This window comes from Mugil cephalus, chromosome 6, assembly GCF_022458985.1.
Source record: "Mugil cephalus isolate CIBA_MC_2020 chromosome 6, CIBA_Mcephalus_1.1, whole genome shotgun sequence".
Taxonomy (NCBI): Eukaryota; Metazoa; Chordata; class Actinopteri; order Mugiliformes; family Mugilidae; genus Mugil; species Mugil cephalus.
The window spans coordinates 19,717,589-19,735,519 of NC_061775.1; the positions used below are offsets into that span (position 1 = coordinate 19,717,589).

Consider the following 17,931-nt stretch of genomic DNA (forward strand, 5'->3'; position numbering starts at 1 on the left):
ATAAAAGGACACATTTATAGTTGATGCAGGATATCTCTAAAAGTGTGTGTGTCTCTTCCCCAGCTCCCTGTCCTCCTGAGGGCGTCCAAGAATCAGTGTCCTGTGACAATGGAACAATCACTGTCTCCTGGTCAGCTGTTCCTGGTGCAGTCACCTACACAGCCACGTTAGAAGAATTATACGGAAACAGCACGACCTGCTGCACCACATCAGACAGCAGCTGTGATATCACCGATCTGCCATGTGAACAAATGTACATCCTACATGTCATGGCTGAGGGACGGACCTGCAACAGTTCACAGAGCAATGGGATCATCGCCAGGACTGGTATGATACAAACAATTAGCTTTTTGCAGTGTTCATAATAACAAAGATAAACCCAACCAAATTATCTGCTTTCCCTTGCAGCACCATGTGTCCCAGACACCCCCACAGCCAGTCTGAGCTGCAGCAACAATGTGGCCTCTGTGTCATGGAGCAATGGCAGGCTGGGGCAGCTTTACCTTGTGCAAGCAGTGAGTGCCGACGGCCATGTGGACATGTGCGATTCACCTGCAAACCAGTGCGATCTGACAAGCCTGCACTGCGGACAGTACTACACAGCAACTGTGACTGCAGAGGACATGGTGTGCAAGAGCAAGCCAAGTCAGAGTGTGACGATCAAGACAGGTACTTACTTCATCTACTGAAGAAACTACTTTATCTTTATTGACAACCTTTTACAAGGAATATAAATTAACAAAACAAAATGATTCTCAAACTTTATTAATTTCCTGAGACTCTGTGTCCTCATATGGGGACATTAAGTTTTAGGTTTGTGGCAGCTTAGTTGTAGTTGTAGTTTTTATATTACATTTGTAGTGGTGGGATTTTGTTATGTTTTGTTTATGCTGAGCTGGTATGAGTTTCATGGTTGGCATACAGACAAAAGTAAAATGAAGTATTTCCTCAACTCTCAACACATCCATTCTCCATTCTTCTGTCTCTTCTAACCAGTGCCGTGCACTCCTGCAAACGCCTCATCTGAGATGGACTGCGAGGCTAACGCTCTGATCGCTTCCTGGTCCGAGGGCGCGGGAGCTGATTCCTACATCGCCACCCTGGAGGACAGCAGCGGCCACAGCACAACCTGCCAGGGCACAACGGAGGGCTCCTGCAGTGTGACAGGACTCGGCTGCGGTCAGATCTACCATGTCTCCGTGGTCTCCTCCGATGGATACTGCAACAGCCCACCGACTCCTGTGGTTGACACGCCTTCAGGTAGAGCACAGTTCTACAGGCACTTGGTTCATTATGTCTTTGACACAGTAGCATAAAACGTTTCTCTTTAAATATATTGTCTAAACTTTACTCGTCCGTCTCTCAGCCCCCTGTGAACCGAGAAATATCAAGGCACTGATGGACTGCTACACGGACACGGCCATGGTGACTTGGTACCCGAGCACTGGAGCTTTGTCCTACGTGACCATTGTCACCACGGCGTCAGGTCACAATGTCACATGTGAAAGCAACACAACCAGCTGTGAGATGGAGGGTCTGCTCTGTGGTGAGACCTACTCTGTGTCTGTGGAAGCTGTGGGAGAGACCTGCAGCAGCGTCAGACACATGGCGGGACACCTGGTCACGGGTGAGTGACACAGTGCGATGACATCTTATCATTTAAAGAAAGTGATGTGAGATTAGTTTATTATTTACTCCTCCTCCTGCAAAAAATGCCTGCATTATTATGAGATTTGTGTCGAATTAAGACAAATTTATTTAGAATTTATTCATTTTGTGTGCTTAATAGAATATCACTGTCATAAAAAGTTAATATTATTTAAAGTAATTTACCTTCTTAGGCACCACACAGGTAGAGGACAGCATAGTTTGATGTTGAATTATTTGTTTTTAAAATCACACCTTTGTCTCATTTCCTCCATCTCCTCCTCTTTTAGGGCCTTGCATCCCTGAACACATCACCACCCAATACAGCGTGACCATCGGTCAGGTTCAGTGGGACATGACTGCCGGTGCTGATTACTACACAGTCAGAGGGGAAACAGACCAGGGCCTCATGGTCTCTTGTAGTACCAACGACACCTACTGTGCGCTGTATAACATGGTCTGTGGCCAGATGTACAACATCAAAGTCACAGCACACAACCATGTATGCAGAGATTTGGCCACCTCTACTGAACCCGTCACGATTATGACAGGTGACATGATATAATGTTTTTGTTCTTTTTTTCCTGTTGGATAGAAGAGTTTTCTTTGAACTGGGTTGTGTTTTAACAGTTTGAGGATGTTTTTTTGTGTTGTTTACAATGACACCGTCACTGAAACTGAGATAATGAGGTTTGGGATTTGAGTCTGAATCAGGATCCAAACTATTTAGAAAATCATTTACTCAGTTTTCAATTAAAACTACCAAACTATCTCTTATTCCAGCCTGTCAGTTATGAAGAGTTGCATGAAAGTGAACTAAATTTCTATAGGTTTTGGCCTCTCAAAGCAAGAAATTAGGCCTCGTAGAGATTTAATTAGTTTTTGTGTTTTTTCTGATGAAACCTAAAACCAGCGTCCACTCTGCATCAACCTGTTCTGTCTCTTTTCCTGCTCTCAGAGCCTTGCCCGCCCAAAAACGTGGAGACTAACGTCAACTGTCAGGACGGCGAGGGAACCGTGTCGTGGGAGGGCAGTTCGGTCGCTGTGGGCTACCAGGCTCAGCTCGCTGGCCGTGACGGACACTCGCTGTCCTGCTACACCAACGAGACTTTCTGTAACGTTCAAGGCCTCCACTGTGGCGTCATCTACCACACCAGCGTCTTTGCCGTCGGGAGGACCGCCAACAGCAGCAGCTCTGTCACTGTCCTGCTAGTAGCAGGTACTGTGCACTCACACTCCTGCATCATTTCCGTCTATGGCTACATATGTGTTACATATTTTTTATTGCAGAACACTTATATGCAGTTTGATTTAAGTTCAAGGGAATCCAACGTGAAGGCCTTAATAAGCCTCAATTGCTCACTTATACTAAAGTACGTTGTTACACATAAAATATAGTCATTGCTTTAAAAATCCAATGTTTACTACATATTTTTACCATTATTTTACGTGCGCAGTGCACTCTGGGAGTGAAATGGTTACACATGGGAGAAGAGCTGTTTGCCCCAATGTAGAGTAAACCTGCCATGGAGAAGGAGATAGTACCACAATTAGAGATAAGATTAAAGGGTCACAACTAGGGAACCGGCGAATTGACTGAACTGAGCACAGGGACCATCTGACATCATTACCCAGACTGCATTGTGACGTAAACAACAATGACGACCCAATATATGACAAGCGAATTTATATATATGCTATATTTTCAAATTTTATGAAAAACGAAAAAATCAAGGACATTTTCTGACGCACCTTATGAAGCCAATAAGCACCTTCAAGTTACCTTGAAAAAAGTAATCTGATTACTGATTACTTGATTTCAAAAATAACTAAGTTAGATTAAAAGTTACTTTATAGTTAAATCTCCGACCCTTCGGCCTGACACAAACTCAAAATAGTGGCTGTATATCCTGCTCCAAAACACTCATCTCTCTCCTCCCTCCATTGTTGTTTACATTTGTGTTTCTGCGTTGTATTACTGAGTTGTCCTCATGCTGGAAACGTGACTTGTCTCATAAATTATATCCCTCCCCGAGTCATAAGAAGAAAGCAAACTATAAAATGGGGAAAAATAGTAAGGCACAGTCGCTTGGATAAACTACTTTAATCTGATTACTGGTTTGGAAATACTAACAGGTCAGATTACTCGTTACAGGAAAAAAGTAGTCAGATTAGAGTAACGCGTTCCCAAGTAAGCCTGTACAGTATGTATGAAGATCAGTGTTTCCTCCGTCTTTAGCTCCATGCGAAGCTACGAATGTGGCAGCTACCTTGGACTGTGACAACAACACGGCCGAAGTCACCTGGAGCCCGGCCAGTGGAGCAAACTCCTACTTAGTGACGGCTGTAGCAACAGATGGCTACCAGGATTCCTGTGAGACGGACGAACACCAGTGTGATTTGATGGCGCTGCACTGCGGGCAGATGTACACCGTCACTGTCACAACCATCGGCGAGCACTGCCGGACTGAGACGCACACCAACGTCACCTTCAGCTCACGTGAGTCGAGCAGCATCTCGTCCCAGTCGTCACATTCGTTCTACCGTCAGAACTAGAACTTCATCACAAATCCTTTCTCTGTTTTATTCAAACTTGTCGTCTAGGACCCTGTAAACCAATGCGTGTCGGAGCGGACATGCGGTGCGGGACGAGTACGGCCGTCATGTATTGGGAGGAAGAAGAAGGAGTGGAGCTGTACATGGCTACTGCCACCTGCAGCATGGGAATGACAGTGGAGTGCAACTCCACCAACTCCACCTGTCGGTTCTCTAACTTGCAGTGCGGGAAAACCTATGAACTGTCTGTAGCTGCATACAGTAACATGTGCTACAGTGAAATCAGCAGCACTGTGGAGATTCAGACTGGTAGGTGACATTACCTTTCACTGCTTCCCTGGTCTTTACTTTTAGATTGGCTCATTAAATAAAGGGATGAAATTGACACTGATCAGAGCATCTATGTTTTCAACTGCAAATGTTTTATTATTTATATTATTTAATTATTTTTTTAATTATATGAGCTTTTTATTAAAACTATAGAAACATAATACAAAAACAGTTTATAATAAAACCAGCTGTTCAAGAATTTCCATCTCTACATTTTTCTAGTGTTTATCTTTCTTAAACATTTTCACTTAGGTTTCTGTCTGTGACGCAAATCTCTTGAGTTGTGGTGTCATATCTTCCTGTTTTAGCCTTTATAGTTAATTTTGAATTGGTGTTTTAGACTCTTGAATTTTATAGAATAAAAGATTGATTGATTAATCAAGAAAATTATTTTTAAATTACATACATACAACATATTTAATTATGGTTCTCATTGACTATACTTTCATATTTTTATGCGTAAAAAATATAAAAATCTTCACATTTCTGTCCAAAGATATTAAAATTAAAATATTTTCCTCTTCAAATTTTCCAGTTAAAGTAAAAAACAAAACAATCTTAACTTTAATAATCCACAATGGAATTTACATGGTCACAGTATCGTTATACACACTCTTAAAAACAATATAAAATAAACAGTGTAGTTGGCCAAACAGTGTCCAAGGTAATGTGGTTGTTGGCCAGTTGCATAGCAACAGTGGGATGCTGATTAGCTGTTCATTAGTTGCAGCGGTACACTGTTGAACTTTTGGGACAACTAGGTCAGCGAGCAAAAATGTAATCTGAGCTAAAGTAAAACTTCCCGAAAGGATACTAACGTGGCATTTGTGTCTTCTTGTGTCAGAACCCTGCCAGCCCACTGGCCTGACAGCCAGCGGCTCATGCCAAAACGACACAGTCATGCTGGACTGGTATGAGGCTAGAGGGGCGTTACTTTATGTGGTGACCGTCACCGGAGACCTGGGATACAGCGATTCTTTCCAAACCAACGATACAACAATAGAGACGGATCTACCATGTGGGCAACTGTTCACTTTCACCGTAGTAGCTCAAGATAATGTGTGTGACAGTCCAGTAAGCTTGCCTGACCAATTCAAGACAGGTACGTGCGTTATTTCTATTTTTGCCTCGAGTTCTATAAAGTGAAATGGCTCGTGATTCAACCGTCCGCCTTCTCCTCAGGTCCCTGCATTCCTCTGCATGTGCAGAGCTACACGCACTGTGAGGACAGCCTGGGCTCGGTCTCCTGGGCCATGAGCGATGGAGCTGAGTTGTACATGGCGGTGGCAACGGGGCAGGACGGCCACACCCACGGATGCGCCACCAACACCTCCAGCTGCACCTGGGACGACCTGCACTGTGGCGAGGTGTACACCGTTCACGTAGTCGCCATGGATGAAATGTGCACCAGCATGCCGAGCAACAGCACTTCAATACGGATGGGTAAGAAGTCAAACTAACCTAGCTTAACAGTTGCAGATTTAATAAGGAAATGATCTAATAAGGGAATCTAAACATTTGTGTTGTCTTTTTTTAGCCCCGTGCATACCAGAGAACTTGAAATCATCTCTCAACTGCACTACAAAGGTGATTTTTTCTTTAACTGTGTCTCAAAACTTTTCTACACCTTCATCTACCTGTCTATTTCTGCTTTGTGCTGTTATTATATTATAATCTTTTTCTAAGGTTGGATCGTTGAGCTGGAATGTCAGCGAAACTGCAGATTACTACATCGTGACTGCAGAGACCAACGGTGGCCACAGAGTGCAGCTGAGCACCACAGACACCTGGACCTTCATTTCCGAGTTCCTGTGTGGTCAGGAGTACTACCTGTCGGTTCAGGCTGCAGACGCCGTGTGCACAAGCCAACCCAGTCAGCCCTTCAAGCTCAAGTCAGGTAAAGTCGCACAAAACAACACTAGACAAACACAAAATACACTTTGTGACAGTGATATTAATCCTTGTTTTCTCCTCCCTTCCCTCAGAGCCCTGTCCGCCCACCAACGTCTCCAGCGTCATGAACTGCATCTTCAACATCGCCGTGGTGTCGTGGACTGGCTCGGCCGGGGCAGAGTTCTACACCGCCACGTTAATGCTGCCAGACGGCCAATCAAAGAGCTGCTGGTCCGACAGCGCTCAGTGCAGCATGCCCAACGCCGTCTGTGGAAAGAACTACACGGTGACCGTTGTCGCCTCAGACAAGCAGTGTGACTCTGATCCCAGTGAGGCCGACTCGCTGCTGTCAGGTGAGAGTTCATTATTATTTTTATCTCGTTTTATTCTTATTTTATTGAATGCGTGTGAACAATTTAATGCTATTTGTATTTTTAACTTTATTTAAACTTATATGAACTTAAAAAAGTTAAATATATTATAATTTGACAAATTTAACATGAAAACTTTCTATCACTCTATTTAATGAGGCTTATTAAACATACAGTACTTCAATCTCCTATATTCTGACTTCTATATTCTTTTATCTAGTGCCTTGTGTTCCCACTGATGTGGAAGTGCACATGATCTGCCCCAGCAATCAGGCTGTTGTGTCCTGGAGCGCCAGCGACGGAGCTCTGTCTTACAAAGTGACGGCTCAGAGCACACAGGGAGACATTTCCGCCTGTGAGGCTGAAGACCCCATGTGTACTTTGACGAGCCTGACCTGCGGACGGTCTTACTCTGTCCAAGTGGTGGCACAGGATGATATCTGCTCAAGCCTGCCCAGCCCAGCTATAAAGTTCGACTCAGGTAGAACAACTGGATTTCAATTAATCTTTTGCGTGAACGTCAGGACATTTGTACTTGTCTCTGTTAACTCCAGTCCCCTGCTTATTCCCTCCCTCTGTCAGCTCCCTGCACACCTGACATCGGCTCAGTGGTTCTGGACTGCTTCACCAACTCAGCCCTCTTGGACTGGGCCTTTGCTGAGGGCGCCTTGCACTACACTGCTACAGCCCAGTCCTCCAGCGGCCACGTTTCCACCTGCCACTCCAACGTGACCAACTGTGAGCTGAAGAACCTGCTGTGTGGACAAACCTATAATGTGATCACTGTGGCCTCAAATTATGAGTGTGACAGCCCTCCCAGCGCCTCACTGCAACTGGAATCAGGTACATACAAAACAAAAAAATCATATTAGAAACAGGTTAGAGTTGTGATTTCCTAAAATGTTTCTAGAACAGTCACATGCATATAATTAATAACACTATTGGTCAGGCAGCATGTGCAGAACCCTTTTTCTTTTAATTATCAGTGCAACAAAGAAACATGACTAGATTTGCTTCTGTACGTCTGATTTATAAACATCGACGGCTCTCTGAAACATGCCTAATTTCAGTACAAAACTACCGTAAGCGTTACTCATTTACTCCTCAGTGATCTCTTCCCTACTCTCGCCTCTACCCACCAGTGCCTTGTCCTCCCACGGATGTTGTGTCTGTTCTGGACTGCGCTACGAACACGGCGCAGGTGGAATGGCAGCCCAGCGTTGGGGCCGACTCCTACATCGTCCAAGCATTAGGTGTGCAAGAAGACGAAACTGGCTGTGAGACGGAGTCGGAGTCCTGCATCCTCCCAGACCTGCTCTGTGGCTTCACCTACAACATCACTGTGATCGCAGTTAACAGCGTGTGCAATGTCTCGTATAGTGAGATGAAACAGCTGCAAGCAGGTGAGGATTCAGTGATTGAGAGCTATGTTACAGATTAAGGTACTTTAAAAACGAAATATTTAAACAGCCTCTTTGGAAATATTTGTAGTTGTCTGCAAACTATTTCACAAAATTACTCGAACCATCCAATTAGCTGAAGTTCTCTGTAAAAACTGCTATTTATGATAATTATCAGTCATATTTTTCCTTGATTATTGGATTTGTATTGAATTAAAAATGGGCGCAGTTCTGAAATATATTTACCTCTGTATGTCTTTGCAGTGCCCTGTATACCTGAGCAGGTGGAGGCCCGGGTGGTTTGTGAGTCTGGTGCCGTGGCCGTCTCTTGGGAGCCGAGTAAAGGGGCATCGTCCTACACCACAGTCGCCCAGGGCAGCGGTGGCTATGCTTCAACGTGCAACAGCACTGACACAACTTGCGTTTTGAGTGACTTGCTGTGCGGTCTCAACTACTCAATCACTGTCAGCGCTTCAGACGACACGTGTAGCAGCGCCGAGAGCGACGCCGTGAACATCGACACAGGTAGAATCAGCATTTCATTTATTACAAGCATGCTCTATGGTGAATATAATTATTCTATATCAGAGCCATATCGACGCCCTTCTTTACTCCTGCGTGTTTTTCTGCAGTACCATGTGTACCACAGAACGTAACAGCAGAGATGATGTGCAGCAGTGACACAGGTGTGGTGTCATGGGAAGAAGGAGAGGGCGTGTCCTCCTACAAGGTGCAAGCCACGGCACCCGATGGCCACAAGGCTGAGTGTTACAGCACTGAAAGCAGCTGTCAGCTACCCAACATGCATTGCGGCCAGATGTACAACCTGACGGTCACAGCTCAGGATGGACGGTGCGATAACAGCCGTGTCTACCTTAACCTCCAGTCAGGTAATTATGTAAAAATGAATGTGTGTTTTAAGAGGTGGGATGGTTTCAACAAAGAATAGTGACAGGTTTTCAGTTTTGGGGTCAAGTTATAGCAGTTCTCACTTCTCGAGTAGAAGGTAAGATTTTCCTGATGAGGTCAGAGAGTGGTGAACTAAGCAGAGAAAAGAAATATGTAGCCCTAAAGAAATGGGAAATTACTAGAAATATAGAAGCTGGAGGCCAACAGATAAAAAAGTTCAAATGAAATAGACTATGTTTTTTTAATTTTGTATTTTAAATTAGGCAAAATTACTTATCTTGTGAGTATTAGGGTTTCTTCTAATTCAGAATACATTTCTACATAACGTCATATATTCCTGTTATTAACCTCCTAAGACCTGGCGTCCTCATATGGGGACATTAAGTTTTGTGTTTGTGGCAGCTTATTCTGCTCCATTTAAACTTTTGTCACCTTCACCAGATATTAGTTGGTGTAAAAACATGATAGCAGGCATTTCAGCTGATTCATTCTACAGCCCATCACGTAACAAAAGTATCAGCTTCTTTAGTTTACTGTGATACACAACTTCTATCAGTGGTAATAAGCTATAACTTTGCTAATTATCAAGTACTCGATTGGAGACATTGGGACTTCACTTGGGACTTTATTTGCATTTGCACAGCAATGTTCAGACATGAAAATGAACATATTTTGTTACATATCTGGGATTTTATTATAATTTTGAATGAAATAATCCTCGTGTCCAAATAAAGAGAAATGGGAGAAGGCAAAAATGCATAGCCAACAAAAGCTCAGGTCTCAGAAGGTTAAGCGCCGGTACCTCAACAAATTTCTTACATTTTTCTTTCCATCCTTCTCAGCTCCTTGTATCCCAACGGCCGTCAAAGCCTCTCTCCGGTGCCACTCAAACTCCGCTGCAGTGACGTGGGAGCCATCCAGTGGAGCGCTCTCCTACACCGCAGTGGGTGTAACGGCAGATGGAAGTCACCGCAGCGAGTGCAACAACACTATGACCTACTGTGATCTGAGCGACCTGCAGTGCGGACAGACCTACAACGTGAGCGTGTCCGGCCTGGACGAGTCCTGCTCCAGTGTGGGGAGTGACAAGGCTTACGTGAGAACAGGTATTTTAAACTCACTCATTAAGACACAACTTAGATATAGAAAAATATAGAAGGTGATTACTGTCACTTTCTGAGTTTAAAAATACAAAATTAGCTCATCTTTTCCCTCTTTTTTGTGTCTCTTAGCCCCCTGTGCACCCCAGAACGTTGCTGTCCATTCACAATGTGATGAAGGTGCCATGACTGTGTCCTGGTCCCCCAACCCCGATGCCCAGTACTTCCATGTGGCAGCAGTGAGCAACACCGGGGCGAGACTCTACTGTAACTCCAGCAGCACTGACTGCACTATAAGAAATCTGCCATGTGGACAGAGCTACAACGTCACCGTGCTGTCTGTAAGACATGGTTGTGAGAGCAAACCAAGCCCCTGTGTGGAGTCTCATTCAGGTAAACCTGATTCAGTTTTAACCCTTTAATATTCTACTGGGTCGTATATGGGACAGCAGTAGCTTTTTGAATCAGTCTGAGCTCTATACACAAGTTGTGTTTGAGTAAATGCTGCTTGCAATATGTCTTTGTCTTCTGATTTCATTGATAAAAGTCATTATAGGATTCAACCAACACGCTTCTACAGAAACGACTGAAAAAGTTTTTAATAAAGGAAATGTTAAAGACTCGATGGTATTTTATTAAATTGTTCAGCCAAAGACAAAATAAGTTTTAAATTTATAGGCTTGTTACCTTCTTAAATTATTGATCTTTAGTCAAAAACTCCATCTTTTTACATATTTTGAAGAACTAATTCATTGATTACCTGGACTGGAAGGACAATACATTAAAACAGAAATTTTAAACTAAAAAGATTTGCGAAAAAAAAAAAAAAAAAAACTATTCCGACACCAGAGTCATATATATTAGGAGATTTACATAATTCTAAGTTTCAGCTAAGAATAAAAAGGTATCCTCTAGTTGTGCATGATCACAAAGAAAGTTGTTATGAACAACTATATCTGTTCAAAAGGTCTATTAGAGAAGGAATGGGTCACTGAGGCAGCTCTTTATGTGTGCGTTTTTGCCTTGAGGTATAATTCAACTCTTAACAAAGCATTAAGATAACTTCATGTAGCACAGATACGACCACAAACTGAAAATGAATATGTTTCTGATCATTGCAATTGATGCAACCATCCCTACTTTCAATATTCAGAGATGCAGTGCTCATTCTCTTGCCTTTCACCCTTCTCAGCTCCATGCGTGCCCAGGAACCCTAAGGGTCGTCTGGACTGCATATCAAACTCCGCCTGGGTGACGTGGGACGACTCCGCGGGAGCAACCAGCTACTTTGCGCTGGCCACGGCAGGCAACAACCACAGCTCCAACTGCACTTCCTCCGCCTCTCCCTGCGGCGTCCCAGATCTGAAGTGCGGGACGCTCTACGTCTTCCATGTCACGGCTATGAACAAGGACTGCAACAGCAATCACAGCTCCACCTTTGAGCTTGAGACAGGTGTGCACCCAGAATCTATATTCTATCCGTGTCTAAGCATATTTTACACTTAATAAAGACAATAAAAATGTTGTCCGGCACATATATATGAAGCATTGTTTGTTCCCCTCATCAGATAGTGACAGTCTACTCCTGCATTTGATTACCTGTTAGTTGTTCTATTATCTCTCAAAAAGCAAAGGTTGGAGTAAAACATTTAAAATGAATCACAATTTGTGTTGTAAATCTTATTTTTCTGTTTTTCTATTTAAATAATGGATCAAAAGGTCATAAGGTACAGTATAAAAGTCACGTTCTAATAGGATGATATGATCAGGCTGCGGAAATGACATGCACCTTTCAGCTGTCTATACTGTTATTGTTTTCTGAGGCTGTATTTCTGCTATGTGTGCTCTCCTGCAGGTCCTTGTGCTCTGAAATCCATCAGTGCAGTGGCAGAATGCAACAGTGACACAATCCTGGTCGAATGGGAGGAGAAGGTGGACATGCCCCTCTACCTGGTGACTGCTGAGGGAGACGACCAAAACCTTATTTCCTGTAACAGCTCCTCCAATTCATGTGTACTCGAGGGCATCCAGTGTGACATGCACTACAGCATCATAGTATCGGCATCGTCTGATAAGTGCAGCAGCCTCCGAAGCCCTCCGAAGAAGATCAAAACTGGTATTATTCAGCTCACCAGTAAAGTCTGATTCACCAAGTGAAGTTTTGAGATATTTAATATTATTCTGTGTTTTTTTTTTAGCACCGTGTGTCCCAGACAATGTGACAGTGGTGCCATCGTGTCAGGATAATGGGGCTTCCATATCATGGTCAAAGTCCCTTGTGGCCACATCCTACCAGCTCACAGCCACAGGACAAGATGGACACGTTGCAGCCTGCACAACCTCAGTGAGCAACTGCTCTTTGGCTGAACTTCACTGTGGCCTGACGTACGACCTCGTCATCACTGCCACCGGGGGCAACTGCACCAGTCCTCCCGCCACTTCCTCCTTCAAAACAGGTACAGAACAGATTACTGAAGTACCACTTTCAATGGGTTTTAACTGCATACAAACACTACAGATTTGATTAACTGACAGAAACTGGCTTGAATATTTGCCAACGCCCATTTTCGTATTTCTGATACATAAACATCATTAAAAAAAAATACAAAAAAAAATACAAAAAAAACAATCAAACAAAGATAAAGCAGGCATGATCTCACTTTGTAAGTTACATCCTAAGTTGTTGAGATATCAGGCCTTGATTTTAAAAATTTGAGGAATGAATCCCACATCTTGTGGAAATTATGAGTTTTCCGTTTAATTGTGTTTGTGAGTCCTTCAATAGCTGTGCAGGATGAAATTTCGGCAATACATGAACTCAGCAATGGATAATGAACACTTTTCCAATGTCTAACAATAAGACGCTTCATATGTATTAGACAGAGGTTCACCAGCTTACTTTCATAAGTTCTATGTGCTAAAGTTTCTGTAATAAGAGCCAGAATACAAATCTCTGGCCTCACTGGGATTTCTTTGTCTATAATATTGTGTAAATTATCCTTCTCCTAAATTCTTGTTTCCAAATACATTAATACAAGGCACCTCTTTGGGTTCCACATTTTAAACAGGTGTCTGGGATATTAGGGTTGAATTTGTTCATTTTTTCACTTCTTTTTGTTTAGTTTCCTTTAGTTCTTTTTCAAGTCATTGGTCACATTTTGTAACTGTCTACATGCGTGTCTCTCTCTCTTTCCTCTCAGTGCCCTGTGCTCCTTCCAGTCTGGCGGTGGAGCTCGACTGTGAGACCAAATCCGCCTTCATGACTTGGAATGCCACTGAGGGCGCTGTGGAGTATTTTAGCTGTGCCCAACCTATGGTCGGAGACGCCATCTACTGTAACGGCAGTAGTCCTTCCTGCACCCTTGAGGGCCTGGAGTGTGGCACCGTTTACAATTTCTCTGTGAAATCCTCCGATGGTCTCTGCAACGGCTCGTTCAGTGCACCTCTTGAGGCCGGAGCAGGTAATTATTAAGAATTACAGAATGACAATACCCAGATTAGAAGAAGTGCTACTTGTAGTCAACATACTTTCAAGTTTATACTTAAAATACTCTTTCCTCTTCAGCTCCATGCCCCCCAGACCGTGTCAGGGTCCGGATGCAGAGGATAGAACACATATACTGGGCCATGGTCTCATGGGACAAGATCGATTGTTCTGATGTCGAGTACATGGCGAGAGTGATCGGTAAAATCGATAACAACCCAGAGGCCCTGATGAACGTCTCCTCGTACTGGCTGCCCAGGCCATACTTTGAGTTCCCGATGCCTTGCAGCACAGCGTATAACATCACTGTACGATCCAGAAATGCAGCTGGGGAAAGTGAGCCATCCAGTGTCATCAGTGGAATAACAGGTACATACTTTATACTCATCCCTCACTTTAAAAAGAAAGGATTGCTTTAGTAACCTTTACGTATTTGTAGCAAAATTGTTCGGTTAAAGTTCAAAACTGTCAGGGTTTGTGGGTGATATAGGACACAAGTACAGGACAGGAAGACAAAAACGTGGCATGACAACTAAAACTTTGCAACAAGGGGACAACAAAGGGAAAAGTGGGGCTAATACACACATGGGCAGAGGGATGAGGAGACACAGGTGAAGCAAATAACGCAATCAAGGGAAAACGCAAGTTTTAATACAACAGGAAACCAAATACAGAACCATGACAAAAACTTTACTTTAAGCCAACTGTGAAAATCTGGGAAATCACTTAGAAAAGCATGCACTTAAATTTAGGGATTTGGTGGAATTCAAAAATATCATGTCCCAAATAAGAAATAATCTACTTCTTAACAATATACAAAACATGTTCATGGACATAGAGGGAATTATAATCTCAGAGGGAATTTAAACTCAAACACGAAAGCATATGCATATCGGTTTGTTATTATTATTGTTGTTATTACTGTTATTATTATTTAGCAGAGGAGGAAGAAAACATTGAATTACATTACCAGTCATTTTGGTTAGTTATTGGAAGTATTTTTTATTTTTCTGTCTTTTGTTTCTTTTTCAATTGTATACGCTTTTTCAATATTTCTTTAGAATGTTCGAAATAAATAAAACTTAACTTAACTAAACTGTTGGAATTTAAATAGAACATTTTTTTTTTAGTTTTAATCTGTTAACACACTTGTCTCTGTGTCTCCCTCAGAGCCATGTGCTCCACAGAATGTGAGATACTCTGGTAACACACAGTCCGCTGTGTTGTACTGGGACGCGTCCGTGTTCGCCACCAGATACACCGTCTACAACGTATCAGGGGGAACCCGCGTAAAGCTGTGCAACACCACCGCTCTCTCCTGCCAGTTGACCAACTTCAAACCTAGCGTCACTGTAGTGACGGCCAGCAACGCCGTAGGGGAGAGCAACCCCAGCCAGTCTATCACAGGTCGGACACAGGACTCAGCAACAACATGTCACAACTCATGAAATCACACAAATTCGACCCATGGTTGAAGACTTTAACTCTACATTACTTTTTAGTTTTTCTGTCATTCGTTCAACTAAATTCTATAATGACTGATAACCTATTTACGCTGTTTGGTTCTTTAAAACAAAGAACTGGACTATTATATCCATTTGCTGATTGTTAACTCTTCACAATTATGTGCAACTTGTGCATTTGTCCAGGTGGTACATCACAACATCACACATGAGTTATCTATCTGTACTATACTTTCATGTTTAAAATCAAATCAGAGCTAAAGAGAAACTGTGTATTTTTCATTTGCATGTAGATACAGATTGTTGTCCAGTTTACAGACACTGTGAATACTAAGTATTCTTCTGCATCTTTACAGCTATGACAATCTTTTTTTTTAACACACATATATTTTGAAAATCAAGCTCCAGACATTTGTCTCATGAGCACTTCTCTCGTCTTCCCCAGGTCCCGTAGGGTCTCGTAGAAGAAGAGATCTGAGGGCCCCTCAAGTCTTTGCCAATTTAGAAAAGGGTAAGTGTAGTGGAGATTGTAATTCATGTAATCAGTGGGCTGCTTCTCACAAGTCGGAAACCTCCAGGGCTGAAACATTCGGGAACCATGGAAAAGCCAAAAAGTTCAGTTCCACTAAGTGCCACTCAAGGCCAAAAGTCAGTCAATCCCCATAGAAGAAAATTAAAATGGCTGGAGCGCTACTGGTGTCCTTCAAACTGTTTGAAAAAGTTAAAGGACTTTAATTCAACGGGGCTGGAGTCATTAAAAAAAGCAACACGTGGTGCGGCTTGCACCTTCTTCAGGGTCCTCATAGACCTCACTGTTAAAATGTCCAACTGTGCTATAGAAATAAACACCTTTTAGTCTTTAGCATGCATTGATGTTGCTGCCGCCTGGGATCACGCCCTCCTGAGTGACAAAAACAGTGAAATTTAGCAAATACAGGGAGACCGGGAAAATGTAGATTAGATTAAATTAACGACAATTGGATTCAACAGTGATCCATACGAACAAATATGGATTTGGAAAGTGGATTAGCCTCAGTTTCAGTTAGTTTAAAGCAATTTCAGTTGTGATAAATGTAATAAAAAAGATGCTAATGCTAGTGAAGCTTTACTGAGAATTAACATTAGCCATGCAATACTGTAGAGTCCGACTGTACGTTAAAAGGATGACGAGGAGTGATCACAAATATTATCTGACAAACTTATCTGACAGCCCTCCAGAACGTAACTTAAGGCGTGACTTCATCAGAAAATACAGCATAAATTAATATTACCTGACACTAAATGTGAACCACAGCAGCAAGTTTCGGTGCCTGGATGCCAGTTGTTTCTTCTAATGCAGTGATCCATCTACTTCTCTTTTCAGATCTGTTGGTACAGTCAATCGCACAACAGCTCTTTGTACAGTATAATTATTGTTGAGCCACTTAAGCTCCTCCTTTTTTCCCTTTTTTTTTATTACTCTTGGTCAAAATTGACATTAATGTCCTGAGCTGCCGCAAAGGTCTTCAGCTTTGTTCTTCCAGAAACTTCTGAGTGGAGTCATAGAGGGTTTGTTTGTTATTAAACTCACTCTCTTTCTCTCTGTCTGCCAGATCTTGAAATCCCAGAAGTGCTGAGTGTAACAGTAAGTGGAACCTCTTTGTCTGTGAAGTGGACGACAGTGAAGGACGCGACCGAGTACACACTCGTGATCGAGGAGGAGCAGAGAGAGGAGCAGGGCAGCCAGCCACCGATAGTGAGAAGCGTGGAGGGTGATTTTTACACAGAGACTGACCTCAAACCCTGGACCACCTACTGCATCAGGGTGGCCGCCAAAAACGCCATCAACCAAAGCAACTACGGCTGGCCAGAGTGCAGAAACACTGGTGCCTCTTAATGAAACACACAGAATCACCTACATAGATGCTGGACTAAAGAGAGTTACCGTTATATGGGTTTCACATCTGTCTTCTCCGCTCAGTAGCGTCCATAATTGTTACAGTTTTAATCTCTTAAGAAGAACTTTAAGAGGAAAATTGTAAAAAGAAAACAAGAATATTCTTCTGTTTGGGGTTATCTTAACATGTCACGAAGAAATTATCAGACCTGACGAGAAGCTTTAGAATTGAATGCTTATGAATCTTTGTTAGCCCTAGGTGGTAGTATTGCTGAAATTATATTTATCAAAACAAAATTGTTATATTTCTAGATCCTCCAGATGATTGTTAAACCAAAAGATGTAGTGTAAACTAATAAAATGATAATTTATCAAGCAATATTTTTAAAACCATGCAGTATATTTTCTCTTTGATATGTGACTACATACTTTATGACTTCTCATTTTGTGGACAGATATTTTTTTTTTCACCTGTCGCAGAAATGAAGGAATAAAAAATATCTGTGAAACATTAAGACACTGTAGTCTCTTTCTTTTTGTTATATATATGTGTGTGTAAAGTGTATGTGTGTGTATAAAATTAATCTATAAGGAGGTGGAGCGGTACCTTATGTTGCATCAATTCTGTTTATGTAAGGTAAAAAGAACCAAGGTTTGTTTTCACTTTTTATTTTCAGACCAGTTGATGCCCTTTATGCACATTATTGTAAACTTCATGTAAACCCTTGGTTCCAGTCAAGCAACAGACTAAATGTCAATAATACTTTGCAGTTTGTAATTTACAAACTTTATTCACAAAATATAAACGTAACTTCCGTTTGCCGTAGGAGTCATCTTTCTGTGAAAACAGCGCCCTCTGGTGCCCGGCGGTAATGATTTCCTTTACAATCCGATACATAAAA

At 42.4% G+C, this 17,931-nt stretch overlaps 1 protein-coding gene across 1 annotated transcript in view; it reads left to right on the forward strand.

Annotated features, from left to right (window-relative positions):
* Nucleotides 1-17,496, forward strand: part of LOC125008801 — a 37,673-nt gene extending 20,177 nt beyond the window's left edge. Inside the window, exons 32-59 of the mRNA XM_047586111.1 lie at nucleotides 64-327; nucleotides 409-669; nucleotides 997-1,260; nucleotides 1,367-1,627; nucleotides 1,938-2,198; nucleotides 2,606-2,866; nucleotides 3,887-4,147; nucleotides 4,252-4,512; nucleotides 5,378-5,635; nucleotides 5,716-5,976; nucleotides 6,071-6,120; nucleotides 6,220-6,430; nucleotides 6,519-6,779; nucleotides 7,018-7,278; nucleotides 7,380-7,640; nucleotides 7,940-8,200; nucleotides 8,462-8,722; nucleotides 8,830-9,087; nucleotides 9,949-10,212; nucleotides 10,339-10,599; nucleotides 11,399-11,659; nucleotides 12,062-12,322; nucleotides 12,405-12,662; nucleotides 13,407-13,667; nucleotides 13,772-14,059; nucleotides 14,861-15,097; nucleotides 15,599-15,664; nucleotides 16,746-17,496. Of these exons, the coding sequence (XP_047442067.1) occupies nucleotides 64-327; nucleotides 409-669; nucleotides 997-1,260; nucleotides 1,367-1,627; nucleotides 1,938-2,198; nucleotides 2,606-2,866; nucleotides 3,887-4,147; nucleotides 4,252-4,512; nucleotides 5,378-5,635; nucleotides 5,716-5,976; nucleotides 6,071-6,120; nucleotides 6,220-6,430; nucleotides 6,519-6,779; nucleotides 7,018-7,278; nucleotides 7,380-7,640; nucleotides 7,940-8,200; nucleotides 8,462-8,722; nucleotides 8,830-9,087; nucleotides 9,949-10,212; nucleotides 10,339-10,599; nucleotides 11,399-11,659; nucleotides 12,062-12,322; nucleotides 12,405-12,662; nucleotides 13,407-13,667; nucleotides 13,772-14,059; nucleotides 14,861-15,097; nucleotides 15,599-15,664; nucleotides 16,746-17,029 (6,878 nt within the window). The 3' untranslated portion in view covers nucleotides 17,030-17,496. The remainder of the gene's footprint in view (nucleotides 1-63; nucleotides 328-408; nucleotides 670-996; nucleotides 1,261-1,366; nucleotides 1,628-1,937; nucleotides 2,199-2,605; nucleotides 2,867-3,886; nucleotides 4,148-4,251; nucleotides 4,513-5,377; nucleotides 5,636-5,715; nucleotides 5,977-6,070; nucleotides 6,121-6,219; nucleotides 6,431-6,518; nucleotides 6,780-7,017; nucleotides 7,279-7,379; nucleotides 7,641-7,939; nucleotides 8,201-8,461; nucleotides 8,723-8,829; nucleotides 9,088-9,948; nucleotides 10,213-10,338; nucleotides 10,600-11,398; nucleotides 11,660-12,061; nucleotides 12,323-12,404; nucleotides 12,663-13,406; nucleotides 13,668-13,771; nucleotides 14,060-14,860; nucleotides 15,098-15,598; nucleotides 15,665-16,745) is intronic.
* The last annotated feature ends 435 nt before the right edge of the window (nucleotides 17,497-17,931 follow it).